General features: G+C 52.8%; 3 protein-coding genes across 29 annotated transcripts in view; 1 reads left to right on the forward strand and 2 right to left on the reverse strand.

The window, feature by feature from the left end:
• The window catches only part of WDPCP (WD repeat containing planar cell polarity effector), a 149,225-nt gene extending 140,628 nt beyond the window's left edge, over positions 1-8,597 (forward strand). For 5 of the 11 annotated variants that reach the window (XM_064647664.1, XM_064647658.1, XM_064647661.1 and 2 more), the window contains one exon: positions 5,835-8,597. In XM_064647664.1, the coding sequence (XP_064503734.1) occupies positions 5,835-5,992 (158 nt within the window). In that variant the 3' untranslated portion in view covers positions 5,993-8,597. Of the gene's footprint in view, positions 1-5 lie in introns of all 11 variants that reach the window. The other 6 variants (XM_064647663.1, XM_064647662.1, XM_064647665.1 and 3 more) reach the window with 4 other exon arrangements.
• A 2,315-nt stretch (positions 8,598-10,912) lies between these two features.
• OTX1 (orthodenticle homeobox 1) lies at positions 10,913-16,023 on the reverse strand. Its single transcript, XM_064647673.1, has 4 exons — positions 15,855-16,023; positions 14,200-14,684; positions 13,502-13,653; positions 10,913-12,827 (listed from the first exon to the last, which is right to left on the reverse strand). Exons 2-4 carry the CDS (start codon positions 14,294-14,296, stop codon positions 12,069-12,071), a joined length of 1,008 nt encoding a protein of 335 aa, XP_064503743.1. The 5' UTR covers positions 14,297-14,684; positions 15,855-16,023; the 3' UTR covers positions 10,913-12,068.
• A 2,577-nt stretch (positions 16,024-18,600) lies between these two features.
• The window catches only part of EHBP1 (EH domain binding protein 1), a 212,299-nt gene continuing 204,349 nt past the window's right edge, over positions 18,601-26,550 (reverse strand). For all 17 annotated transcript variants that reach the window (XM_064647676.1, XM_064647675.1, XM_064647688.1 and 14 more), the window contains 3 exons: positions 26,367-26,440; positions 19,769-19,883; positions 18,601-19,598 (listed from right to left, as the gene is read on the reverse strand). In XM_064647676.1, coding sequence (XP_064503746.1) covers positions 19,508-19,598; positions 19,769-19,883; positions 26,367-26,440 — 280 coding nt within the window. In that variant the 3' untranslated portion in view covers positions 18,601-19,507. The remainder of the gene's footprint in view (positions 19,599-19,768; positions 19,884-26,366; positions 26,441-26,550) is intronic.

Genomic DNA, 26,550 nt, shown 5'->3' on the forward strand with positions numbered 1-26,550 from the left:
TCAAGGAAATATGAGAGCCATTCCTTCGGAGCAGGTGACCCATTTCTGATTTACTTTTTTTATTTCTGCTTGTTATTATTTACTCTATTTTGAAGATTCCTGAAACTCCCCAAGCCTGTCCCTGCAAGCTGTCTGCCTGCAGGGCTCTCACTGAAATTGGTAGAAATGCTCCTATACTGCTCTGCTAGAGCAGGGCTTCACCTGCTGCTTTGTATTGAGCACAGAGCATAAAAGTGTCTTGCCCTCCATCCATGTTTATCTCACATGAAGTAGCCAGTGCTTGTATTGGCACTTTCAAGACCTCAGTAAAGAGGAGTGAAATACTGCCCTATGGTTTCATGATAACTTTGAACTGATTAAACTGCAAGGTGCTGCCAAAAAAGGTGGTCCATCCCTTCCCCCACTGCCAGCCTCCAGTCCTGTTGTCCTCCTCCCTCTCCTGCACTGGCTCACATCCTTGCAGCCTGCAAGAAGCTCGGTGGGGCAGGAGAGGAGGAGACCTCCATGTGGGCAGGGAGACCGTACCCTGTTCCCCAGATCCTTCTGTTACAGTTATCTCCTGTGGGAACATTCCCTTCTGGCCTGGTTTGGTATCCCAGGAGGTTGGGTGTTGGTGGGAGTGCATATAGAGCACATATATAGAGAGCCTATCTCCAGAGCTGATGAATTGGCAGCACCAACACACTCCTTCAGTTCTACTTTAAGAGAAAAAATAAAATTATGAAATAAAATATAATAAATAATAAAATAAATTTCACGACACCATGGATGGAGGCACAAGAGTGCTTGTGTTTTAGCTTCCTCCTAGTTACAGTTCTTGTTTAAACTTCTATTTTTGAGGCCAAAGTGTTCAGTGTTTGGCCTCAGTGCAAACAGATCATTAAAAAAAAAAAAAAGGAAAGGAAACACTTCAACCTCCCAGCGGAGCAGGATGGCACTTATTTATTTCTTTCATTACAAAACCAGCCTGTGCCAAGTAAAATTGTGTTCCAAGAGCTGTTCTACCAGTCCTGGAGCACTGAAGAAGAACACACACCGGCCCCACCTCTGCAGCCTCCTGCGGGCCCTTGCACATTTTCACTGGGTGGAGGATGGGGAAAGGCTGGGGACCAGTTGCCAGAGCTCACCACATTGGAGTCACACCAATGGGAAATCCTCATACTCAAAGCATGTCCCTGTTGGCCTTTGGGTGATTTTGGTGGCCTCAGGATACAGAGTACAGTGAAATAAAGCAGCAGTGATGGTCTGGAGACATTGGTGGGATCCCTGGATTTGCAGCCAGGTTAGCCAGCAGTTAACTGCTTCTTCCCTGAGCTGTGTGGAAGATGCTACTTGATTTCATGTCAGGAGCTGAATTAATAAACTGAGAAGTTAATTTGAAAACTCTGGACTCTGACAATAAAATCCACGAGCCCAAATGTACAGGCTGTATAACAAGAGTGATACACGGAAGAAAGCTTTGCCATCACATCATTAAGGATTTATCCAAGGGAGTGGTTAAAGCACTCTTTGGTTCCAAAAAGTTACTGCAGTTGAGTGGTCACCAGTACTAGGAGCTGGTGTGGTCAAAGTGTGACCTCTGTGACCTGGGTGGAATTGGCTTGATTTCAGCACACATCACAGAGCTGCTTGTGCATGGGGAAATGGGGCACTTCCATCTGAGCTTCTCTGGACCAAGGGAAGGCAGCAGCCCTTCACCTGGACCCCATCACCAGCCTGCTGCATCAGCACATTGGTGGACAGCCTGTTCCCAAGGTCCCACTTTCACCCTCCTGCTTCCCTGGGCTGGCATCCCCCTGCCACCACTTCCCTCATGTTGCTTCAGAGGGAGCTCACACAATACTGGGCTTGGTGCCACCCAAGGGGAGCACACCCAAAACCCGGCCCTTCTTGCACAGGCAACTCTGCAGGAAGATCCCTGCAGCTGCGAGACGGAGGATTTGCTTTGCCCTCCTTTGCCAGTTTGTTGGTGAAAGTCTGGGGCCAGAAGTGACATATTGCCAGTGCAAATGGCCACAGAGGCCTCAGTGGGGATGTATCTGATATGGGCCCTATCCTTTGTATGGGCACCATAGCACGTGTCTTCCTCACTCGCTGCTCTCTCAGCTATGAGGAAGCTTCTCCTCCCTGAAACTCTAAAGATCGTGCAACAAACTGTTCCCAGTGACCTGCCAGAGCAGCTGGCTGTCACACAGCCAAGCAGTGCTCAAGCTGTTGAACAAGATTTGTTTCTGGAGGAAAGCATTAGCCCTACAGCATGAGAGAAGTGGCTCAGAGGCAAGACCCTGTTGCCACGGGGGCCACCCGTGTCCCTCCAGCAGTGCCGGTGGCTTTGCACGAGCACAGGTGACATGTGTCCTGCCTGCAGCCCCTGGGTGTGAGGGTGATGATGGGTGAGGGCTGCTGTGGTGGTCTCAGATCACAGGTAGGATGAATGCAAACCACCTTTGCCACGCTGGTTTGGGACCGGCACTGGCCAGAGGATCCCAGCACTGAGGACAAAAGTGGGGTCAGCATAGGTAGATGCCAGAGGAGTGAGGATAAGCTGCAGCTTTTCTTGCCCTGAGCATGGCTTGCTTGGGTACAGCTCCTCAGGGCTTGAAGCAAATGAGAAGTGTGCATCTCATCCACAGTATTTGGAGTGCTCAGGATTTGTTCAGCCCTGTCTTCCAGGAAAGGCTGGAGATGAGATTAGGGTAGCCTGGAGGACCACCCTGCTTGAGACCCAGCCTAGTCTTACTGCTCTGAGCAGGCTGATAACAAAGGCCCTTCCTCATCTGTGTTATTCTGGGATTTGATCATCTTGAGCAAGCTGTGTAGGCTAGTTCAAAGAGTCTCCATTTAGCAGCACCTAGACTTACATAAGCAAAACCAAGGCTCCAAACACCCTAGTCACCTGCCTTGGTAAAAACAAGACCCTTTGGAAAACATTTATCTCAACTACTCTCTTGTTTCTGGACCAGAGACTGATCTTATATATGGTAATTTAAGATACTGAAGTCAATGGTGCCTTATGACTACCAAATGGTTGTTTTAATATGTTACCACTCAGATGAATATCTGTCAGCCAGAATGGTTTTATGTGATGCTATTCGAGGGAAACCAGGCATTTCCAGTGAAAAGTAGTACCTATGGGTCCTAGCATCAGGCATGTCCTTCCACACCGTCATTCCCACAGCCTGGAATCGGGCAATCTTCATCTGAAAAGAACAGGTGTTTAAAATAATTCCCCGTGGCTCCTTCATTTATTCCTCTCTTTCCCACTCTTGTCCTTTCCCACTTTCATCGTACCCTTGCGAATAATCCCCGGGAGGAAAAGCGTAGCCTCCTGGGAGCCATACAGCAGCGCGGGGAAGAGATTTCTCTGTATTTCCCACTACAGAAGAGCAAAAGGATCCTCCATTCTGCCTCAGACCTGTGGAGACAGAGCAAACCACAGCCTCCATCCTGCTATCCCTGCAGGTCTGAGATGACTTAGTGGCTTTTCAATTACAGGGTGTGCCTTCCCCTACCACTCCTCCCTTCGCCTGCCGGAGCGGGACCACATCATTACTATGCAAAGCCCCGCGATCTGAACTCTCCAGGGCACAAGTAGATGCTCTCCTGTCAGGATATTCATGTTTTCCTTCTCTGGATGACTAGCGGCTCATCACCATAGGGAGCAGCACAGCAGTGCTGGCTTCCCTTGCTCCTGGACACCCATCTTCCTGCACTATGAAAATCAACTCTCACCAAATTATTACGGTGTCTTTTATTGCCGGGGTGCTGCATCAGAAGAGATGCAGATATCAGAAGAGGCTTCCAGTCATTACTACTCTTCAGCCTTTGATTAACATTAAATACCTCTACAAGCTTGATGCCACATCACAGACTTCCCACATGACACCGTCAAGTCTTCTTTCGTGTGACCAGAGAGGTTTGCAAATAGGATTTTTTTGAAAAGTACTTTTTTTAAAAAGCAAGTAGGTAGGTCTGCAGAGCTGAGTTCTTGTTCAACTCTCCCCAGACAGAGGCACAAATCACAAACCCCAGGTCAATTATATCTGAGAGCCTGATGCACTCAGGACCCTGAGCCTTGAACTGCAGTCACCTACCCAAACAGCCTTGAACTCTATATGATCAAACATGATGTGGGGGTTTTTCCTAGCCCAGATTCGCCTTCCCACCTATTCTCTTGGTGCTCAATGCAACCACCAGCAGAAACCTCTCTGCATCAGGCCCTGACACAGCTCTAGGGGCAAAAGAGCCACCCCTTCCTCACATTCAATCACTGATGTTCCTCAGGGCTTTACTGAATAAAAAGAAAAAAAATAAATCATGGTTTTTTTGAAGCCTCCAACATGTGTCGTTCAGAGAGCAAGGAGAGCCCACAGAAAGCTTGAAGCCACCCAAAACCCAAGGCAGATACACACAACCCCAGGACTGGGGGGAGGAAGACAGCTACCAAGTAAGGCACCTCATAACCTCCTTGAAGAGAGCTAAGAAGTCTCAGTGGTGAAGCAGTGCTTCAAGTTTCCACACTGGAATAACCTGGTGGGGTCTGGGATGCAAGCACTGATTCAGATAAGACACTGGGAACACTTTCTTTTCATCTTCAAATTACCTCTGAGAATTAACAAGGGGTCGTATTGTTGCTGGGCCACGTCTCACCATCTCCCTGCAAGGGAAGAGCCAAGCAATGGGCTGGAGTGCTTCATACAGTGCTTATTTGGAGCCATTGCACTTTTACTGCTCCCTCCATGCTGAGGTAGGGAGGTTGTACCAGGGAATGCTGTTTCGGAGGGAGATCTCTATCTCTGTGGTGAAATGCACATGCCATGAGATGGAGCTGCTGCTCTGGTAAAGGTTCCTTATGAAGCTTCAAGAGTTAAGTGAATTTTTTTTTTTTTTCATTTTTCCTGGAGTCAAGGAGCCAGGGAATCACTCACATGAGTCCTGTCTGCCCTCACCTGTGCAGCCTGACACAGCCCTGAAAGCCACCTCCTGGGGCCAAGCCCACCCACTCTTCCCACGCCAACTGGTGTGTTTTGCCCTCCGAGACAGGACAAACACACATTTCCCTTTGTTTCCAGCTCCACACCTAGTTTTCTTCTTTGCATCATGAAGGGCCGGCTACTCATCTGTAATTCAAAAGAAAGCAATGACTCACTAGACTACATCGCTTTCCAAGGCAAAGTATTTCATGCATTTCGCAGGCACGCTAGCCTGTGTTATGAAATAACCTCTATTTGTGGCACACGTTCTCCCCATCGTCGTGTCCTTTGCAAAACCAGAGGGCTGGAGTTTCCACCCTGAGTGCAGGATAGGGCTTTGTGCTTAAATCACGTATTTGCATTGTATGTGGAATGCAAAATGCCATCCCCACATAACTTAGGAAACCTGGCTGGCTACCCACTGGCATTAGCCCAGCCTTGTGCTGTTTGCAGTATATTTTAATTAAAAGGTAACAAAAATCTAAAGTTTCACTTTCACCAGTAAGCTTCCAGGCGCCAGGTAAGGGGTCTCAAAGGCAGGTGGAGCCTCAGCTCCCAGCCTCTCACATCCCAGGGGACACCGTGAGCAGTTGCTGGAGCTGCAGTGCCTGTTTTTTCCAGGAACAGCAGGGGTGGGGGGTTGTGAAGGTAGGCTTAAAAAAATGTGAGAGGTGCCTTACCTTGAACCACAAGGCAAGCTCCACCGCTTAGGGCTGCGTCCTTTATTCCCAGGCTAAAATGGGACAGTGTCTGCAACTGTCTCATCTCCCTGGATTGGGATGGTATTTCCAATACCTGTGTTTCTGTCCCTCATTGCCTGTCCCTGCAGCCTGCCTGATCCTTCCTGTATTTCCCCCACAGGAGACCAGAGACAGCGGGGCTCTCCAAATTGTGCACTTTGGTCTGGTGTGATTGAGCTCCCACAGCAAAGAAGAGGAAACCTCGCCGAGGTGGTGAAGTTCACGGGAAGTCCTTCAGCAAACTTCCAGCCAGCCCTGGATCTGACCACTAGCAGATGACAAGACAACAGGCTTAGAAAATATCCTGCCCTTAGACTTCCAAATTATTTCTAAGTTCACATGAACGTGTCCATGCACAAAGTGCCTTATGTGTGCTTGTGGAGGGCAACTTGGTGACGTTTTCATCATGTCATTTAAAGACATCAAAAAAGGGAGTAATTGCAGATACCCATTTACTGTACAAACTCAATGCTGAAAAATTTTTGGGGGCCTTTCTTGGATGAATCCATAAGCTTTTCAGGAGGAAGTCTGTAATTCTCTATGCATTATATGTTTTTACAATCTTCACTTGGAAGCAGATTTGAATTTCCACTTAAGGCTCTGAAAACCGTCCTATTGAGATACCAGCAGATAAGATCTTCACTCAGGATACCTCTGTGAAAGAGCAGCCTTTCACAGTTGGCAGCATTTTTCAAAGAATGCTCTCCATTTTCATATCTAGATATATCATCTTAGTTGAATAACCATTATTTTGCCTTGAAAAAAAGATGCGGAGCCTCTTAAACATCATTCCATTGGAGTCCAGATTTTAATCTGCCTCCTCTAACCACAAAGAAAAAATGCACTGAGAAGGTAACGTAACCTGTTCCAGCCCTCTATTTTTTCCTGGCAGTGAAGAGAGGGACGAGCATCATCGCGGGTCTGTCTTCCCACCACTTGATCAAGCGCAGAGTATACGGACACAGATTTTTTGTGCTCAGCCATAGGCACGTGTGGATTAAGACTGAGCTTTTTGGGGAGCATTGGGTGGTTGCAACCTAGAGCCAATGAGCTTCTTCAAATTGGTTTTATATGGTGAGCAAATCTGTATGATGGACTGAAAATAAAAGCAAAATGTGAAAAAAAAAAAAGAAATCCACAAGCCATTAGAAGTATTTTATTAACCAAAAGTCTGTATTTACCCAAATAAAATACTTGGGCTTGCTGTCACCAGCCATTTCCCCCCATGGGTCAAAATTCTGCTGCCTGATGGGTGATTTTGGTTGCACCATTTTAGCACTTCATCCCAGTCAGCACCTTTCCATGAGTGTGTTCAAAGGATTCAAAGACATTTTGGTTTGTGGTTTGAAGGGAGCAAAGGGGCTGCAATCCATAGGATTCTGTACACCTAACAGGGAAAAATAAATAAGGAGAGCTTTGAAACAGAGCAGGCTGCTGCATCACCTCCCCACACAGAGCCATAATGGCAATGGCCATTGTAAAAGAAGATGCCTTTAATGTCCCATAAATTTAATTTCTGAAGGACACACAGCACAGCGATGGACCACGATGACGGAGGGCTTGTTCTGCGTAAGAGGCTACGACACATTGCCTTGCCATACAGCTATTTTGCTGAATTGCAGCCATATTTCTGTCAGTACAAGTGATGGTCTATATGAGGGATTAATCTGACACCAGACAGTGATTCTTAATCCTTCAGTATATCATAATCTATTTACTTTGCATGCTAAGAGGATTTCAGCTTAAAAATATAGAGGAAGTGATACTAGAAATGTACATAAGGTCCAGAATGCTGTTTCCTAAAATTGCAGTTTTTCATTTAAAAAAAAGAAATCCTCTCATGGCTTTCTTGGAAAAGTCCTGTATGTCCTGGAAAAAAAAGAAGTGTTGAATAGGGATTTAACTGGAAATAGGTGTATGTTTTCATTTCGGCTTCAGCCCTGTGACCATTTTCACCCTCCTCCTTCCCCACAGTATTCTGTGCTCCACTGTACGACACGAAGGAAGAGCTCTCCAGTACAGCAGCTTTCTCAGCTGGGAGGTATATCTGCAGACCTTTTTTGACTAAATCAAAACAGGTTTGGAACCAGCATGGGATTTTATGTGCATTAGTTGCTACTCAAAGTGCATGAATTAGCAGCAACTGGCTAACACAGAGGTCAGCACAGGGAAAACCACAAACGGATGGTTCCTTATTCAGCTGTAATCACCTGTTTTCTCTGTGCCCTGCCAGAAGGGCTGTCTACAAAATAGCTGTAGTAAGTCATGTTAGTGGCTACGACTTCTGAAACTTGCCACACAATTTATAGATATAATTTTTAAATAATGTAATTCTTGCTCAGCCATAACAATTTGCGTGCCCGAAGCACATCCTGCGCAATAAAGAGGAGTTGGTCACCCCAGCCAGAAGCAACCTGGCCAGCCTCTGCCCACCTCTGCACAGCCTGGTACCGCTAAGGGTGTTCACACCATCACCTGTCACAGCTCCCTGCCACACGTGGGGGGTTTAACGGCAAAGCTTCCCGAGCAGGGACTCAACTCGGGAGCAAATACTCTGATAACAGCAAATAGGTCATCAATTATGCCACCAGGCATAAAAGCTAACGACAGCTCAAGCTGGGGAATGTTCTCCCCTCTGTGCCTCTCCCCCCTCACCCCAATTCCTGGCCCTCCACTTACAGGCGGGAAAGCCCCACGTGCCTTTGGAGCAGGCTCTCGGTAGCCCAGGCAGCTGCCGGCACTCGGGGAAGAGGCGGGAGCTTCACAGCCTGTGCCGGGTAACCCGGCGCGTCTCGGCGCTGTGGCTGCACCCCTGGGCCACTGGCAGCTCCGTGCTCCAGCAGCAAATGCTTTTTTAATAAAAAAATAAAATAAAATAATAAAACAGTAGCCATGCACCCAGCAGCCTTCTTGCTTGAGAGGTGAGGCACGAGCCACCCCGGCAGCTGTCTCAGAACCGGGTTGCCCTAAAAAGCTTGGCAATCCTGCCGGCGCCTGCCCCTGGAGCCGGGCACCAGGCAGCGAGTGCCACGGCACTGTGCCACCTTACCTGCCATGACTCATGCTCGGGGTGGCTGTGCCTGCTCAAGCCTCGAGGAAGCCCACACCGGGAGAAGTTTGCTCCGCTGCTTAAGCTGGCAAAACAGGGAGGGCGCCGGGGCCCCCCCGAACCCGGATATGACCCTTCCCAGCCCACGCTCGCCCACCAACAGGCACAAGTCATGTCTTGCCCACCCTGCTGGCACAGACTGAAAAAGAAATTTAAAAAAAGTGAAGCCAAGCATTGAAGGCAAAGCCATGATTTGATGTGATCTGGACCAGCTCACCTCTGTGCCTCCACTGCCAGCTGGGCTCAGCAACCAGTTTCAACACCGTGCTCTGAATCTGTGTGAGTGGGAAAATGCCCAAATTCCGGTGTGGGAGTTGCTGAACAAGCCATTGGCCAGTGGCACAAGGCGCTGCTGGGGGGAGGAACACCAGCATCCCTTGGAGTCCCAAACCCCAAAACAGACCCTTGGCCCAGCCCCACTCTGGGGCACTGGATGAAGAGTTTTAGGACTACATCACCAAAACCAAAATTCAGGCTCCCCTCTTGGCTCTGTTTCAGCCTCACTGATTTACTGAGTTATAATGGAACACAGTTTATAAGGATGAAGAAGTGTGCATAATTTTTGTCTAAAGAAGATGAAAAGTGTGTATTTGGGGGAGTGTGAGTTATACACCTACTGACTCTTGTCTCTCAGGTGCTGCTTAAATCTGGGAGGGCAACTCTGACTCCTTTCATGCCCAGTACAGATATTTTTTTTTTCAGACCCAGGAGGGCTGTGTTAATTTTTGCCTCTTTAAAAGAAGGGCTTGGGGATGCATGGGCTACTGCACTGGACCCAGCACACATGGCCCTCCCTTAAACTGCTTGTACAGTCACACTTCACTGTGATGAGTGTCTGACCTGTGCTTGCAGAAGAGAACAATTATTTTATAGGTGAAGATACATTAAAAAAAATAAATACTCAAACATATGTTATCTATATATATGCACAGAAGGGGACAACAAGGAAAAGAACCACTTAAAGAAAAATCCCCTAAGACTGACTCAGCTGCACTCGTCCCCTCCCATCGCTTCCCGTTGCACCGTGGGGTGCGGAAGGCCACCCCTCGCCTCGGGGCTATGCCATGGCCACGACCCTGGAAGGATGCACGGGTGGCACCTGGGGCTGACCCCCGTTGGTTTTCCCACCGCAGCAGCAGCAGCAGCAGCAGCAGCACTGCTAGCCCCGTTCGCATCCACCACGACGCTGGGGCGGGGGGAGTTGGGACGGGAGGGAGTGTGTGAAACCCTCCCCAAAGTGGCCGCACGGAGAACACCAATGCCTTAACACCTCTCACCCCACCACGGTCTCCACTGCTCCAGGAGTTCCTGGGAACACCAAGGATAGGGACACACGGCACAGCCCACGAGCGTCCAGATGCAGCGGGCACTAATGCAAGAGCACAAGGAGGAGCATGGGAATTTGGGAGTGCTCCCCGAGCAGTGTATCAATGACCCAAGCAGGGTAGCAGTGGCCCCGCTGGTGCCCTCAGCTCTAGTCGTTTGCGGGTAGGAACAGCCCCGGCACCAGCTGACAGCTTCCAACAACTGCAGGGAAGGTCTGGGGAAAGGAGAATAAAAAAAAAGGGGTGGGGGGGATTGTCACGAGCAATAATTCATCCCCCTGTCTTCCCAGCCGGCAGCGGGTGAGGATGGAACGGCCGGGAGCCAGGGCTGGAAGCACGAGTGCCGAACACCCCTCCCCGCACAGTGGGTAGAGGTCTGGCTGCGGGGCTGGGTGTCCGAGTGGCCCTCGCACCCCACCACCACCACTCAGGCGTGTCCGTGGGTCCCGAGTTTGGGGGACTGCCCCACCAGCTGCGGGGGATTGCTGTTTCGGCCAGTGTTTGCCCATCCCGTGAGCCCCATCGACACCGCGGCGCAGCAATAAATCAGTAACCAATTAAGCGTCAATTAACGAAAGAGTGGGTCCCCAGCCCACACCTGCAGAAGTGGCGGTGGGTCCCCCTCCAGAGCACTCACAAACTCATCATACACATCCCCCTCCTGCTGGGACCCCAGAGGAACTCTTTCCCAGCACCTCACTCTTCCCAGGGAAGTTTCACGAGGAAGAGGAGGCGGGAGGGAGGAAGGAGCACAGGACACACCACTGCATTTATTAGTTTAGATTTTATTGGGGTTGGGGCGAAGAAAGAAAGGGGTCCCTTACAGTCGAAGGGGTAAGCATGGGGTTACGGCATCAAAAATCACGTTTACACGGTCCCTCTCCTCCCTGCGGGGCAAAGCGGCCGGAAAGCCCCAGCCCAGGCGGGCGAGGCAGGCGGGCAACGCGGGGCTGCGGCACCGACCCGCCACCACGCACCGACCGACAGAAGGGGCTCAAGAAAACCAGAACGAAAACCAAATCAAAAAACACACCCCGAAAAGCCGTGCGCCCCTCCCCCAGCCCCAAAGCAGAGCTGCTTGCCCCTGCAACCCTCCCCCCAAAAAATAAACCAAAACTTTTTTTACGGCTTTTTTCTTGCCTTTTTATTTTTTTTTTCCAAAAGTTTTGGGTTTTTTTGGTTCGCAGGTTACGGATCAGCTGGGCAGCCTTTCCCTCCCCCTTTGCCTCCCCCTCTGGGCGTCCCCCATGGCTGCTGCACACCCCTGCCCCCAGCCCCGGGACGGCACAGCCAAGCTTGTGCAGAGCCCTCGAGGATGGACGGAGGACATGAGACTGGGAAAGATTCATTTTTAGGGAAGAAAATTAAAATTTAAAAAAGATTATTTTTTTGTTCTTTTTTTTTACGTTCTGTTCCACGTTAGACTCTAGATAAATGCCAACCCAACAGCATCAACTAAAAATAATCGTGGTCACTGGAACGGACCTAGTATTTACATTGTTCCCGCCGCTCCCCGCGGCAAGAGGCTGTACAGGACCGGCAAACCGGGGCTTCCGTGCCCGGAGAGGCTGAGGGTCCCCGCACAAAGCTGGGGGTGGGGGGGCACCGGCAGGGCAGGAGCCAGCCTGCGCCTCTGCCCGGGGGGCAGCAGGGGAGACGCTAGGCTTTCTTAATTTATTTTTTTTTTAAACTCCTCTTCTGTTGCGTTTAAAAAAATAATAATTATAATAAACCTGGTGGAGCGATGCAGGAAGCAAAATAAATATCAGTCAGTAGAGATGGGGGTGGCAGGACCTCCCCAGGGCATCGCCACTGCTAACAAAGAGGGAGGAGGAGGAAGAGCCAGAGTCCTGCCCAGGAGGCGGTGGGGGGACCCCAGGTGGGGGGTCAGTGGCAGCTTGGGGGGATGGTGATCGGCCCCTCACAAGACCTGGAAGCGCCAGGACGCCTGGTCCTTGTAGTCGAGGCAGTCGGGGGAGTTAAAGTTGAGCTTCCAGGAGGCAGCAGCGGCAGCAGCGGGCTCCTTGTAGTCCAGGCAGTCGGAGGAGTTGAAGGGCAGCCCCGTGCCGCCGTAACCCTGGTGGTGGTGGTGATGGTGATGGTGGTGGTGGTGGCCCGAGCTCTGGCTCAGCGGGTGGTGGTGGTGGTGGCCTGGCACCGAGGAGGGCCCCATGGGGCTGAGCTGGTGGGGGTGGTGGTGGGAGTGCATGGGCGCCAGGTAGGAGCTGCAATCCACGCCCCCGAAGTAGGACGAGGAGGGCGGCGCGGGGTACCCCTGTCCGTACCCCCCGCCTTGGCTGTAGGACACGGGGTAGCTAGCGGAGGCGGCGGTGGCGGCGGGGCCGGCCCGCTGCATGCAGGACGCGGCGGCCGGAGGCAGCGGCTCGGGCACCGTCACCCCCGCCGGCGCCGCGCCGGGGGAGATGGAAGCCGGGCTCCAGATGGACGACGCCGGGGTGCTGAGAGATGCCGGGGCGCCCACCGGGGCTGAGGAGGCCGAGCTGGAGGAGGAAGAGGAGGCCGAGCTGGAGGCCGCTGCCGGCGGCGTGAACTGCCCACTGCTCTCGGAGCCCGAGCTCTCCCGAGCTGGCGAGGATTTCTTCTTGGCCGGGCGGCTCTTGGCCCCACCGCCGCTCTGCTGCTGCTGCCGGCACTTGGCACGGCGGTTCTTGAACCAGACCTGAAGGGAGAAAATGGGGTGCAGGGCAGCAAGGAGGGGTGGTGGGGTGAGCAGGGGGCCCAGAGAGCCCCAGAAGGGGCTCTTCACTCTGTGAGCACCCAACCAACCTCACCCTGGCACCAGTTCTGAGAGCACCTGCACCCAGCCATCAGCACATCCCCCCACACCCCAAAATAAAAAACCCATCCCGGTCTAACACCCAGGCCACACCACATCCTGCCAAAAGCAACGATGACCAGGGTCAATGGCTGAGGTGTCCCAGCTCGTGCATATCCCTGTCATGGTGACAAAATATGGTTTTGGGGGACAGATCCTGCGTTGGGTGCTGCCTGCATATTCCAACCCTTTGGGTATCTGGGGAACAGTGCCCAGAGGAAGTACCTCTAGGAAGCACTCAGGTAGTGGGGCTGCTGTGCTCTGGGGCAGGTGGAGTGTGACAGAAAAATATTAATAAAAATAATGTTATCGCAAGAGGATAATAAATAAAAATAAATGCCCCATCTTCAGCTGAATGGGACAAACAAGTGGACTGAAGCCCACATGCACCCCTGTCCCAAGGAAACAGGGATGAGTGTGAACAGAACACTCAGTCTGAGTGGCGCCAGCTGAGCTGGGACGTCCCTGCATCCCCCCAACCCACAGCCATGCAGGATTCCCCCACGCAGGTCCGGTACCTGGACTCGGGATTCGGGCAGGTTGATCTTCAGGGCGACTTCCTCTCGCATGAAGATGTCAGGGTAGCGGGTCTTGGCAAAGAGAGCCTCCAGCACATCCAACTGCGAGCGGGTGAAGGTGGTGCGTTCCCGCCGCTGCTTCCGTGGGGTGGCTGGGGGATGAGCACGGCCACACTGGTCACCCTGGATCCCCACGCACCTCCCGCACATTCCGCAGCACGGCGGGAGCCCCGGGATCCCTGGTGCAGCAGCTTGAGATAAACCCCTGCTGCTGACCCCAAATTGCAGCAGTGCCCCCACACCCCCACGGCTGCTGGACCCCGTCTCGCTGAGGGCAGGGCGAGGGGCGCAGGGCTGGGGAAGGGTCGGGCCTGGCTCCAGCGGGAGCCGCGGGGAGATTTCGTTGTGCTGAAATAAATCCACTTTTTTTTCTTTATTTAAAACTTTTTTATCCTTAAAAATCGCCGCAAGAACGAAGAAACCCCCGGAACAGGGGAGAAACTCAGCTAGACCCCACTCTCCCCAGCCAGGGGTGCAGGCAAACAGGGGGACCCACCCCACAGCCCACCCCAAACCGTACAGCCCCATCGGGTCCTCCAAAACAGCCTGGGACATGAACTTTTCGCCCTCCGCTTGCTGGAGGATAGTGGAACCGGGGGGAGGGGGGGGGGGGCGCAGGCGAGGCCCGTGGTACTCACCCGGATACCCCACGGAGGGATGAAGCAGGTCCATGGCAGGGCCCGTCAGCCCCAGCCCATTCATGCCGTAAGGGGGCTGTTTGAGGTAAGACATCATGCTAAAAGCCGGGCAGTTTCTTCCAAAGTCCCGCAGAAAAAAAAAACGAACCCAATTCAAAATCAAATCAAATGTATGGGGTGGGAAGGGGGGAAAAAGAAGGGAAGGAAAAAAAAAAGCCGACAAAAAGTAGCCCGGAAAAAAACCAAACAAGAGGCAAAAAAAAAAATAAATTTTAAAAGCCAACGATAATTTAAAAACGGAGCAGAAAATCAGCGTGAAAGGACTTTTTTTCGTTCCGTCCCGCCGTCACCGCCGCGAGGTCCTCGAGTGATCGCAGGTGAAGTGAGGGAAAAATAAAAATGAAGGAGAAAAAAAAATTTAAAATAATAACGACGATCGGGAAACGGGCGGATTTCTTCCCCGCACGGAGGCGAGGCCGGAGCGCCTGGGAAGAGAGCAGAGAGAAGCGGGTGAGGCTCCGGCCGCCCCGAGTCCTGCCGGGGGGCGCCCGGAGCTCCCGCAGGTCTGCGCCCACCCGGCGCGGGGACACCGGGCGGGCGGCTTCCGATTGTTAATTTTATTATTATTTTTTTAAACGAAGGCGAGTTGCGCGCAAGTGCCGAGAGGCAACAGTGCCCGGCGATCGGGAGAGATAAAGCAATTATTTAAAAAGATAATTGGATTAGGAATCAAAAGGAGGTATCAGAGGAGGGAAGTATAATTAATTTAAAAGCGAGCAGACGGGGACGTTTTAATTAGAAATGGATAAGAGTTAAAAAGGGGAAAAGGAAAAAGGAGCGCGCCGGCAGCCGAGCGGGCGACAGCGCCGGCAGCCGGGACGGGACGGCGGCGGGGCCCTACCGGGGGTCTCCGGCAGGGCCGGCGGGGGGGACGGACACATACACGGGACCCAGCTCGGAAGGCAGCGGCCGGGCTCGGTGGCAAAATCCCGCAGATAAATGAGGAGGGGAGGAAGGAGCGGAGAGACCCCAGGCGGTCCCGTCGAGCCCCGGGGGCGGCCCCCGCTGCCGAGGCTGAGACAACTGTCCCCCCAGCCGGGGGTATGGCGGGCACCCCGGGGAAATTCTGGGTGGGGGTTCGTGGCACCCCCCGGTAGGCCGGGGCCGGGCGCAGGTCGGGTGGCAACGCCGTGACCCGCCGTTGCATAACTTTGTCGGGGACGCGGCGGAGCCGGCCCGTCCCGGCTGGAGAGAGGTGGGGAAAAAGGGGGAAATAGAAGTGAAAAAGAGAAAGAGAGGACAGAGGAAAATCCCGAGGCAGCCCCGGCCCAGCCGCGCTCACCACCCCCGCTCGCGGTGCCGCGGGCCCGCTACGCTCCGTCCCGCCGCCCGCCCCGTCGGTGAGCGCGGTGCCCGCCGCCCCCGCCCGCCTCACCTGCGCGGCCACCTGCGGAGCGACTGAGCGCCCGCCCGGCGGGGGCTGCGCGGGGCAGCGCGGGGCGGAGCGGGCGGGGGGCGCGGAGGGGGCCGGGCGGGGGGAGGAAGGAGCGGGGGGGGGCAGGCAGGTGAGAGGCGGGCTGGGGAGGGGGGCCGGGGGGGGCGCTGCCCGAAGCCGAGCCGCGCACCTCCGACTTGTCGGGGCGCCCCGCGTTTACCTTGCCCGGCGGCCCGCGCTGTCGGGGCGATGGAGCCGCGGCCCTGATGAGGATTGATCACCTACCCCCGGCCCTACCCTTGTATGTGCGCGCAAAGCAACTGCGTAACCAGCCTGGCGCCAATCCCCGGCCGCTCCCCGCCTGACTGACAGCCGCCCGGGCAATGGCAGCGCGGGGCGACGGCTCCTCCGCACCGCCCCGCGCCGCTCCGCGCTGCCCCGCGCACCGACCCCGGCGCCGCGGAGAGCCGGCCGGCGGGGCCAGGGCTGCGGGGGGCGGGCGCGCAGTGCCCCGCACAACCTCCGCGGGGAGGGCGGGTGGTGGGAACTCTTAGAGAAGTGCGGGGGGGTTGGAGGGTCCGCTCCGCGCCCGCGCAGCTCTGTCCCCCCCTCGGGAAGCCCCCCACGCCGCTCCGCGCCCCGCTCCGCGCCGCCCTGCGCGTCCCTGCCGCCCGAGGAGACCGCAGAAAAAGTTTCGGCCGCCGCCTTCGCCGGCGCGGAAGGCACTCCTGGGGAAGTGGGAGGCGGTGTCGGGGCCCCCCCACCCCGACGCCCGGGGGCTCTCCCAAACTTTGTGTTTTAAAATCCCAATAAAACAGAAGCGACCGCACCTTTCCCCGCGTGTCCCGAATTTAGAGGTTGCTACGCACCGCGGGGGGCAAGGGGGGGAGCTGGCAGAGCCCGCACGGGAGCGGCGGGGAAGAGGGTCGAGGTGACACGGGGCCCTCCGCGCCGCTCCGCGGGGTCCCACTCGCTGCTCGGGCCGGCGGGGTCGGGGCGCGGCGGCCGCGCCGGCGGCGGAGCGGACCGGGACCTCTGAGGAGGCTCCGGTGCGCGGCTTTTGTTGGTCTCCCCAAATCAACTCCCTCTAATTGCAGTGGAGCTGAAAGCGAGCTAATGTTCAAAGGCGCTGCCCGCCGGCCCCGATCGGAGCGCGGTCTCCCGGGGGGAAGACTTCCCTCCACCCCATTTTATTTTGTTGTTGTTGGGGGGGTTTTCCCTTCTTTTCAAATCTTTTTCCTGTGCGAGGAGGGAACCGTCTAAGCCGGGCGGGAGGGAGCCGATGAGCCGATGAGTAGAGAGAAGGAGGTTAGCAAGCTCCTCTGCTCGCCCGCAAAAGTCAGCGACACGGGCACTTCTCCCCTCAACAAAGGCGCCGCGGCCCATTCACAAAAAAGCAAAGGGAGGAGGAGGGAGGAGGAAGACTTTGCGGGGGCAGTTCTCCCCCTTCCAGCCCCTCTTCCCCGTTTTGCCCCGGTCCTGCCGGGGCAGTTCCCGGCCCGGGCTGCGCTTCCCCCTCCCGCCCCCGCCGCCTTACCATCCCTTCGCTCCACCGGGGCAGTTCCTGTCCTGGCGGACAGCAGGCACCCCCGGAGGCTGCCCCTCACTTCCCCCCCCCGCACACCAGGGGGTATCTATGCCCCCCCCAAAGTCCCCCGCAACTCCCGCGGTTGCCCAATCCCCAACTGCGGACGCCTCCCCGCAGGCTTGGCCGGGGGCTGCGGGAAGGGTGGGCGCGGAGCTCGCCGCCCCCCCGAGGTGATGGTCCTGGCGACTCCGACCCCCCCCTTCCCTCCGCCGGACGGAGCCGGCGCCCTCCCCGGTGCGCCCAGGTAAGGTCGGCGGCGGGGCGGGAGCGGCGGGTGGGCAGGGGGCTGGGCTGGGCTGGGCTGGGCTGCGCGACGCGACCCTCGGCCCCGGCGGCGGAGAAGGGCAAGGGCAGCTCGGGCCGGCTGCAGGGCGGGGGGGCCTTCTGCGATCGGTTTGCCGGGCTGGGGGCGAAAGACGGGGGAAACACACACACTTGTTTATCCCTCAACCCAGGGACTGAGTTACTTTTTTCGCATCAAAAGCCAGACAAGCACCGGCCCCCCGAGGAGGGGAGGACGCCCGCCCACGGCCCCCGTCGCCCCCAGGGGCAGCCCCCTGCTTTGGGGCTCAGCAGCTCCCGGTGCCCGGCCGGGCAGGGAGCGCCGCGGGCTTTGCCGCTGCCTCCCCTCCCGAGCCTCCGCTGAGCTCCGCAGCCGCGGAGTTCTCGGAGCGTGTTTCCTCCCGTTCCCAGCCCCTGTATTTCTGCGGGGGGGCAGAGAAGAACGGCGGAGCCCGCTGCCCCAGCAACCTCGGCGCCGGGGTGCTCCGCGCATCTTCCCAAACTTCGCACAGGACCAAACCCACCTGAGGGATCCGGGGCAGCTCCCAGTCCCCCGGGCCGGCACAGAGCCCGCGGCACCGGCGGCTGCTGGCGCAAAACCGGGCTCTTCCCTCCTCCACGGGGAAATTTTTTTGGTGGGAGCGGGAGGGCGCAGCGGGGAGCGGGCCGCGGGTCACAGTTGTACCTGGGACCACCGGCGATGTTGGGGTCCCTCCCGGGACGGCAGCCGCGACCCCGCGTGGTTCAGGCTCCCCTCTGCCCGCTCCGCTCTCCGCGGATGCGCTCCTTACGCGCCCGGAGCCGCAGCGAGGCTTTGGCCCCGCACCCCCCACGCCGCCGGCGGGCGACATCGGCCCCGCGGGGAAAAGTTTCACCTCCCCTTCCCCGAGTTTCGTTTTATTAAAATCAAACGAAAAACTTTTCCGTCTGGTGGGTTTCGTTGCGCTGGCGAAGCGCCGGCGGCCGAGGGGGCCCGGGATACGGAGCCCCGCTGCCCCCCCCCCCGGGATCGGTCCCTTCCCACCCCCCGCGCCCCCTCCCCGGCCCACTGAGGGCGGGAGGGATGGAGTTTCCCAGGTAAAGAGGAAAGCGGCAGTTACGGTAAGAAAGATTCGGGTTTTATTGAAAACTTTATATATGATTCGGTGTTGTAATAAATAAAAGAGACGAGCTCCACGAAGGGACGATGCGAGCGCGGGACACGCTTGGGGGCACACGGACGGGGCGGGGTGGGGGACGCGGCCGGGCGCAATAAATAACGCGGAGCGGGCAGCGCGGTCCGGCCCGCGGGGGGACGCGGGTGGAAAGTGTCGCGCTGCCCCGGGCCGGGCCGAACCGGTCTCTGTCCCCGGGCTGCCCCGCTCCGCTTGCAGCCGCTCCCAGGGTTTTGTGCCAGCTCTGGGGGAGAAGCCCCCCGAGTAAACCAGAGCAGCTCGGCTCTACTCCCCGGGAGATGTAAAACTGATGATATAAACCACTGGTAAATACAGCACATTTTTAATAATAACTGGGGTGGATCTGACCTAACTATAAAATGTAGGTAGCTTATTAAGTATTACATATGGCAGGACTAGATGAAACCATTCCCAATGATTTTTTTTTTCTATATCCCCCTCTCTAATCCTATTACGACAAAAACATTTTTATTTCAAAACTCAGCCCTCCTCCAGCTACAGAAACCAGGACAGACTATTTCTTCTCCTCCTTCCGCCCATCTCCGGCATCGCCCGCACGCCAGGGGTCTTGGCGATTCCATTTCCAACGCTTTCGGCAGGAGAGCTGAGCCCACACGGAAATCATGGGACAACGCGAGTTCGCTCGAATGGAAAACAAAAAACAATGGAGTGGGGCCCGGCACAGCCTAGATCTGGTCTAAGAAAATGGAAAAAAGTTTAATTTTTTTTTTCAAAACATCCTTTTCTTTTTTTCCCCAGTCTCATGTCGGCATGTTAAAAACGTAAGAAAGACGCGCTGCGATTTCGCCGCCGCCGCGGGAAGGCCGCTCACTGGAGAACGCATTTCTCTTCCTTCTTGGCCATCTTGCCTTTGTTTTGCTCGAGGGTCCTCTCCAAATGCTCGTCCTCTTCCTCGGCCCTGCGGAAAGAGGCGGCGGGAGGCGCGGTGAGGGGCTGCGTGGGATGGGCGCCGGCCCCGCTCGCCTCCGAGTTCCCCCACGGCCACGGCGCTCGCGGACTTGGAACAAACTTTCCGTGGGGACCGCGGCGGCTTGGTGGGGACCCCCCCCTCCCCTTCGCCCGACTCACTGCTTCTCCTGCGCGTCCAGGTCCCTGACCAGCGCGTCCCGTTTGTTAACAAGAATAACGAGTTCGTCCAGCAAAAGCTGCTCTCGCCTCTTCTGCGCCTCGGTCTTCTGCCAATCTGCGGGAGAACCAGAACAAGAGCAGCGGTGAGAGCCGCGGCCGCCACCGCCCGGCACAGCCCAACCGCGCCGAGCCCGCGGCCGCTGCGGCGGGGAGCCCGCACCCGGCCCGGCCCAGCTCGGGACAGCCCGGCCCAGCTCGGGACAGCCCGGCCCGGACCGGCCCGGACCGGCCCGGGGCCCTTTTCCCCAAACAGGCTACTGCGGGTACAAGCGCTGCCCGGTGGCGTTTCGCCCACCTTGGCTTGGGGGAGCTCAGCAGCTACTTCGGGGTCGTTTGGGTGGGTTTTTTTTTTCCCTTTTTTTCCCCTCTTTTTTTTTTATTCCTTTTAGTGTGAATTTTCTTTTTTGTTTATTTTGGTTTGTTTGTTTTGTTTTGCCTGTGTAATCGACATTACCGAGACACCCCTACCGGAGGAATGCCCGCTTCCCCGCAGCCCGGCTCCTTTCCCTGCTCACTCCTCGCCCGCTCTCAGCGGCTGGAGGAATCTCACACTGCGCACCATATGCTCCGCAGTAACTTTAAAGGCAGGTATCGCTTAATTAGCATTTTCCACTTTGAAGTAAAAATACACTTGCTACAGAATATCGCAGGGCTCTCCTCCACCTCCGGCGCTGGCAGCCAGCGGCAGGCGGGCCGCCTCGCTATTCCCAAAGGGATTCCCTCTGGCCGCGGCCCGTCGGAGCCCGGCCCGGCCCGGCCCGCTGCAGCCCCCCGGGGCCGCCCGCAGCCTCCGGCTCTCCAGCCAGACCGCGAGGGCTTGTCGCTGTCAGTCAAGCCCCAGCCTTCTCCGCCTCCCTCATTAAGAAGGTAAACAATGAAAAGAAGGAGCAGTAGATTATGAGGGAGATAGCAGGACAAATGAGGAGCGGGAGGGAAAGAGGACACCAGCTCCAAAAAAAAAAAAAAAAAGCACCGGGAGAAGCCATCGCCACCGGCCCGGCGGTGTCCTCCTCCTTCCCGGCCGCGCTTCCCCATCGCGAAGGGGAGAGAGGGTGCAGTCCTTTTGGCTTTCTCCCCCACCCCCCCGCGCTCTCCATTGCCCTGGGCGATCATGTTAAAACTCACATGGCTGGTGCTTATTCAGATAACCCGAACAATGCTCCCCACCGGTTACCATGTGAATCTTCACAAACCCCGCAAGAATGCGGTGGTTCAAATCCCCCTGACCCCCCTCCAAAGCCAAATTTATTCAAGACAGCAAACTGCTCAGAAGCTTTATGAAAGCAAGTGGTGCTAGAGGGAATTTCAGCCTTGTATTTACAAATTAAAAATTAGATGCATCATCATGCAATAAAGGTTGGAAGAGCGGCAGAAAGGCAGGAATGTGTAGCCGCTTTTATCGCGCCCTCGCACACGGGCCCACGAGTGAGTCGCGGGTCCACACGCCCGCAGGAAAACCCACGGCGACACGTGTGTGTGCGGGCACACTGCGAGCAGCCAACGCGCACGGCCGCGTCCTGAGAGCAGGGAGGGAGTCGGTGCGGTGGCACTTGAGCCCTTCCCGGAGCACAGGCCTGGCAGGGCACCGCCGAAACTTCCCAGGAGTTTTTATATTTTTTTTTCCTCCTTTTTCTCCTTCTTTTCCTGTTTCTCCTTCTTTTCCTTCCTCGTTTTCTTTTTTAAAAGTGTCCCTTCCCCCTCCGCCGTTGCCAAGGAAATAATTTTCCAGGTGTACACAGATTAGAAGTGGAGCTAGCAGCCAAAATTACTGGTAATCCAAGCCATTTCTCCTGCCACAAAGCTGCTTTAATTTGGCCTTTTAAGTGCTACTTTTTGGGGCAGTCTCTCGATTTCCACTGCTGCTTCCCTTTTGCTCCTTTTGGGTAAGGCTCCTTCAGTTCAACCCGTTTAGAACACAGTGCCCTGCCACTCTACAAGTCGGAGCTTCCCCAAACTGAAGGGTTTTACCCCACAAATAATGCCTCTGCACGCGCAGTGCGAGCTCAGCATGACAAAACCAGCCTGAAAAGGGCCACGGCAGCGAACCGGACAGAAAAGAAGGAGAGAGACACAGCAGAGACTTTCAGGGGTGTTTGCTTCCCCCTAGACATGGCCCCAAACTTTCAGGTTAACTTTCCCCCCGCTCCAGCTGGGAACTGTGCTGACACTCAGGCTCCCCAGCACATCTGGGCACATGAAGCTCTGGATGAAAAGGGACTTGAAATTATCTCTACCTGGACTTGATTTAATTTTTTTTCAATTTTGATGAATTTCACTTCATATTTTTAAAGCCTTTTTTCTTTCTTCATCTCCTTGTTCTCCAGTTTCAGCAGCAATTTCAGTTTTTTAAAAAGCAAATTTTAATCAGAATATTTCAGTATAGATTTTGCTCAGTCCTTCAGTACCATTTTTCTCTGTTAAGTCCCTTCCTAAGTGATACAGTTTTTCTTGCCCTGTGTAGTAAATAATGTCCTATTAGGACTTCATGGAACAAATCTGTTTATTTGTTTTGGGTTTTGTTTTTTGTTTTTTTTTTTGGCATTTGCTTATTATTAATGTTTGAAATACACCATGGGAAAACTTGCTGGCAGAAATTATTCCCTTGCAGTTTTACTTCGATTTCTAGAAAAGGATTCTGCCTTTCCACTCCACAAAATAAATAAGAGTCAAGCAGCAATTGGTTAAAAGGGGAACTGGCTCAAAGTATTTAAATAACAGTTTATAGGTGACTACCTTGCAATTTTGTTTTATCCAACAAAATACTGCTGGACAGCAGTTTTGGGAAGCATCCCTATGTTTAAAAAAGCAACTGTGTTTAAGTTTGATTCCTACCTGTTGTGCCTTTTAAGCCAGGATTACCTATAACACCTGTCACATACAGTTACCCAGGCTGACTGCAGCTCTGGGAAGCTACAATATGGGCTGTGATTAATTTGAAGATTTCAGAATAATACTGTTATAAAAGCTACACTCTGCACAAAAATAGGATTAAGCTCTGAGGCTGTATATGAGCTAAAAGTGTTGAAAGCTAAAGCCCCCATGCCACCACTTGCGATGGGCAGTTTAAAATGACAGAGTTTGCTAAATTCACATGGAAGTAGAAATGTTTTCAATTATTCATCTTCATTGACTTCATATTGTCTTTTTTTTTTCCCCCACTGCTTAAACTGATAATTACTTTGAGCAAACAGACGTCCCATAGAAATGCTTTAATAGAAATGGTCGAAAGTTCTCGTAGTAAAACCTTCAACCTTGCCACTATAATAAATAAGCCCGGCACTTTGATGAAAATTAACACTAGTTTTGTAAAGAGCACATTGGGGGATTGCAGTCAGGTCTTATCTTTAGTTCCAGTCAACTAGCAATCCTGAAAGAGTTTGCATCATCATCAGAGCAGGCCATTTGATAGGATTCTGCTGCTGAACCTAATCAATCTATGGAATACTGTGGCTGTGCGGTGTAACAAAGCTAAAATAGATTTACAAATGGGGTTTTAGAGGATAAGCTCCTCCACAGGATTACATATTGATTTTAAATATAAAAAGCTTATCATATAAACCATAACTACAAAAATAGTGAACCTATGCATAAATCCTTTTAGAAGAGCACCCACTTCAAACTATAAGCCAAGAATAAATCAAGATGTACAAAATCCAAAAGAAGATCCATTTCTTGGGCAGAAAATGAACACACCACCCCAAGGTGTGCAAAACCGAACTTATCTTTTCTAAGGAGGCATTAAAACTCGACTGAAAAGAAAAAAAAGAAAGGAGTGAGAGGAAAGGTAGCTGAAAGTGAGCCATCCCGGCACTCGGCTACAGACGCAGTAAAAACCAGTCTCTGAAATGCAGCACCTTGTGTACACGAGCAGCCAGCTCCAAACAGCCGGACGGGATGCCTGGGAAGGTGCAGAGGTTAAAACAGACCCCGTTACCTGCATTTTCTTTGGCCTGTTAGGCAGGGAGTTCCGGCCTTTCTCGGTCGGAACAGTCCGAGGGGAACACTTTGTAGCTGGGAGAAGGCAGCGCGTTAACTCTCTCTTTCTTATCTCTACGGCTAAATGGGGGAGGGGGGGGAATTTGCCTTTTTTTTACCACCCTCGGTCATTCATGTGTTCCTCGTGAAGTGCCGTAACCCTCCAAAAGGCTATTCAGCTGCCTGTGCCTCCATGTTAGCAGCTGGAGAAGGGGACACTCTCTCCACATCACTGAACATCCTGACGGGCAGCACCTCCGGCCGCCAGCGCTGCCCGCACGCTGCCCATGCAGGCACGGCAAGAACCGCCTTTATCTGCCATCAGCAGGCTCCTACCTTCCGCAAGGCTCTCTCTTTTTTTTTTTTCCTCGTCAGCAACTAGCTAAGTAAATTGCTTGACAGATTTTTAAACAGTATAGTCACGCGTGCGAGAGTTAGAGCAATTTACCAAAACAGTAATTACCACCTTTCAAAGACTTTTTTAAGTTCCAGTTTGGGTTGGTGCATTCTGCCTTTCTTTTAGACAAACAAACCGATCCCATCCTGTTAGATATATACATACATATATATGTGTATTTATTTTTCTTCCTGCCCATACCTTCAGGTTTGGAATTGGTGCTGCCAAAAGTGAGATCTGTCTTTTCAACTCTTTCAGGGAACCCAAGCACTCATTAGCAATCGGCTAAATGGCCTCGGAGCTGACAGCGCTGAGCTGTTCGGGCAGCCCGTGCTTCTTCAGGGAAATCGTATTATAAATGGCGTGGTTTTACCAGTGCTTCCCAAAAAGTGTATCTTTGCATCTTTTGAACACAGAAAGCAATACAGCACTGACACACACACATTGAGAGGCAAGATGTCACAAATGTGTGTTTTGAGTTTTCACAGCCATTTTCTTGGAAGAGTTTTCTCCTTTAATATGTTCTTTAGGTAGGTGTTAAAAGTTCTAGAAGACTAATAATCTTATTGAGAGCTAAAATGCAAAATGAGGACTTTGTTGAATATATATTAAAAAAAATTAAAAAATAACTAAAATTCTACACCACTTATGTTTGCTTCCTAAACCTCTGTTCACTGTATCACCAGTAGCAATTAAAAAAAAAAAAAGAAAGAGAAAGGGAGAGAGAAGGAAAAAAGACGATTTTTTGGAGTTTGGCCATCCCTCTCTGAACTTACAAAAAGAAATTAAAAAAAAAGACAGATTTTTGTTCAAGACAATGTGTGAATGGCACAGACTCCCAGACATTCAAAGGCTGCTGCTGGGACATTTCAAGGAAGTATATATTTATAAGGCAATTAAACATTGAAATTTTGTATTTAAATACAGTATCTCTTAGCTCCTCTCTAGTTTCAGATTATTTTATGTTTCAAACATTTCATCAGTGTGATTCCAAATTAATCTGGGTTGTCTCTGCAGAAAGCAATGTATATATTTATGACTCAAGATTACCCAAGAATACAGTGAACAGTCTTATGCAAAAAATATAACCACAGATGGAAAGATATGAAAAAGCCACCTGAAACCTGCTGCTTTTTTCCAACAAACTTATGCTCCCAGTGAAGTCTCCAAACTAATTAGAATTGATTTATTATGGATCAGGTACCTTATCAGGTGAAGAAAGAAATTACCATGGACAGTCAAAGGGTTGAGAGGTCAATACGGAATAGCAAAATCAATTTGCATTGATTAGACAAAAGGTCCATTTTACAGAGCCCAAAGGATTAACTTTAAAGCAAACATCTTTGAACTATAAGGCAGCATTTGTGACTGAGAGGTATAAGCGGGGCAGCATTAGAAAACACTTAAGATATTTAAATAAGAAAATAATGCAAGCAATGGTTTAAGCTATCTGGATGTTTATTTTTTATTATGAATCATCCCCAGGATTATTGTACAATTCACTGGAAAGCCCTATGGAAAGGATGCAATTGTTTCATTTATCCCGTGTCAATCTTCCCCTGAGTGTTACCTTCATTCAGGTAAGGTGACTAAACTGGGGAGAGTTGCAGTGAAAACAGAAAATTTGTGCAAAGGATTGCACTAATCCTGGTGGTGCTTGTGATGAAATATTTACTTGACAAACATAGTGTTTTACCACCAAAACCAATAAGACTTTTTTTTTTTCCCCCAGTGAGATACTGTTGTGAAACAGGTCTGAAACACTAAAAGGAAGGAGGGTCCCTTCTGTGGGTCACCCCTTCCTTTTTCCTGCGGCACCAAAAGGAGCGCAAAGCCATAAGAGAGACAAGAGAGCATTACTACAACACAAAAATATTAAACCCTGGACACATACTCTATACCTCTTCATCACTTTGTTTCCAAAGTTTATTCCAACGAGACCATACTTCTTTGTCCCTTTTCTTGGACTTTCATTTTTTTTTCCTCCCGAATAAAACTTAAGAACGGGATTGCAGACTCAGCATATTTGCTGTGTGCTATTGCTCGAAGTGATATAAATATCAGCATTATTGATGGGCTTCAGAGAAGCCTCCACACTTGGTACTTTCAGGCAGCCACCTTCAGCAGTGAGCATTTCCCCCCCTCAGCACCCAGCATTGCTCTTACCTTCAATGGCAAGCATTGCTCTTAGCTCCCGGTTCAGCAGCTCGTAGCGCCTTTCTAGGTCATGTTCTTTTTCCCTAGGCAAGTTGCAAATGTTCATCAATATGTTAATTACTAAATCATTAAACACTTAAAAGCACCTTTAACTTACATTGATTTTAGGACTCGCAACTGACTTTTCTCTTTA

This window comes from Pseudopipra pipra, chromosome 3 (assembly GCF_036250125.1).
Source record: "Pseudopipra pipra isolate bDixPip1 chromosome 3, bDixPip1.hap1, whole genome shotgun sequence".
Classification (NCBI taxonomy): Eukaryota; Metazoa; Chordata; class Aves; order Passeriformes; family Pipridae; genus Pseudopipra; species Pseudopipra pipra.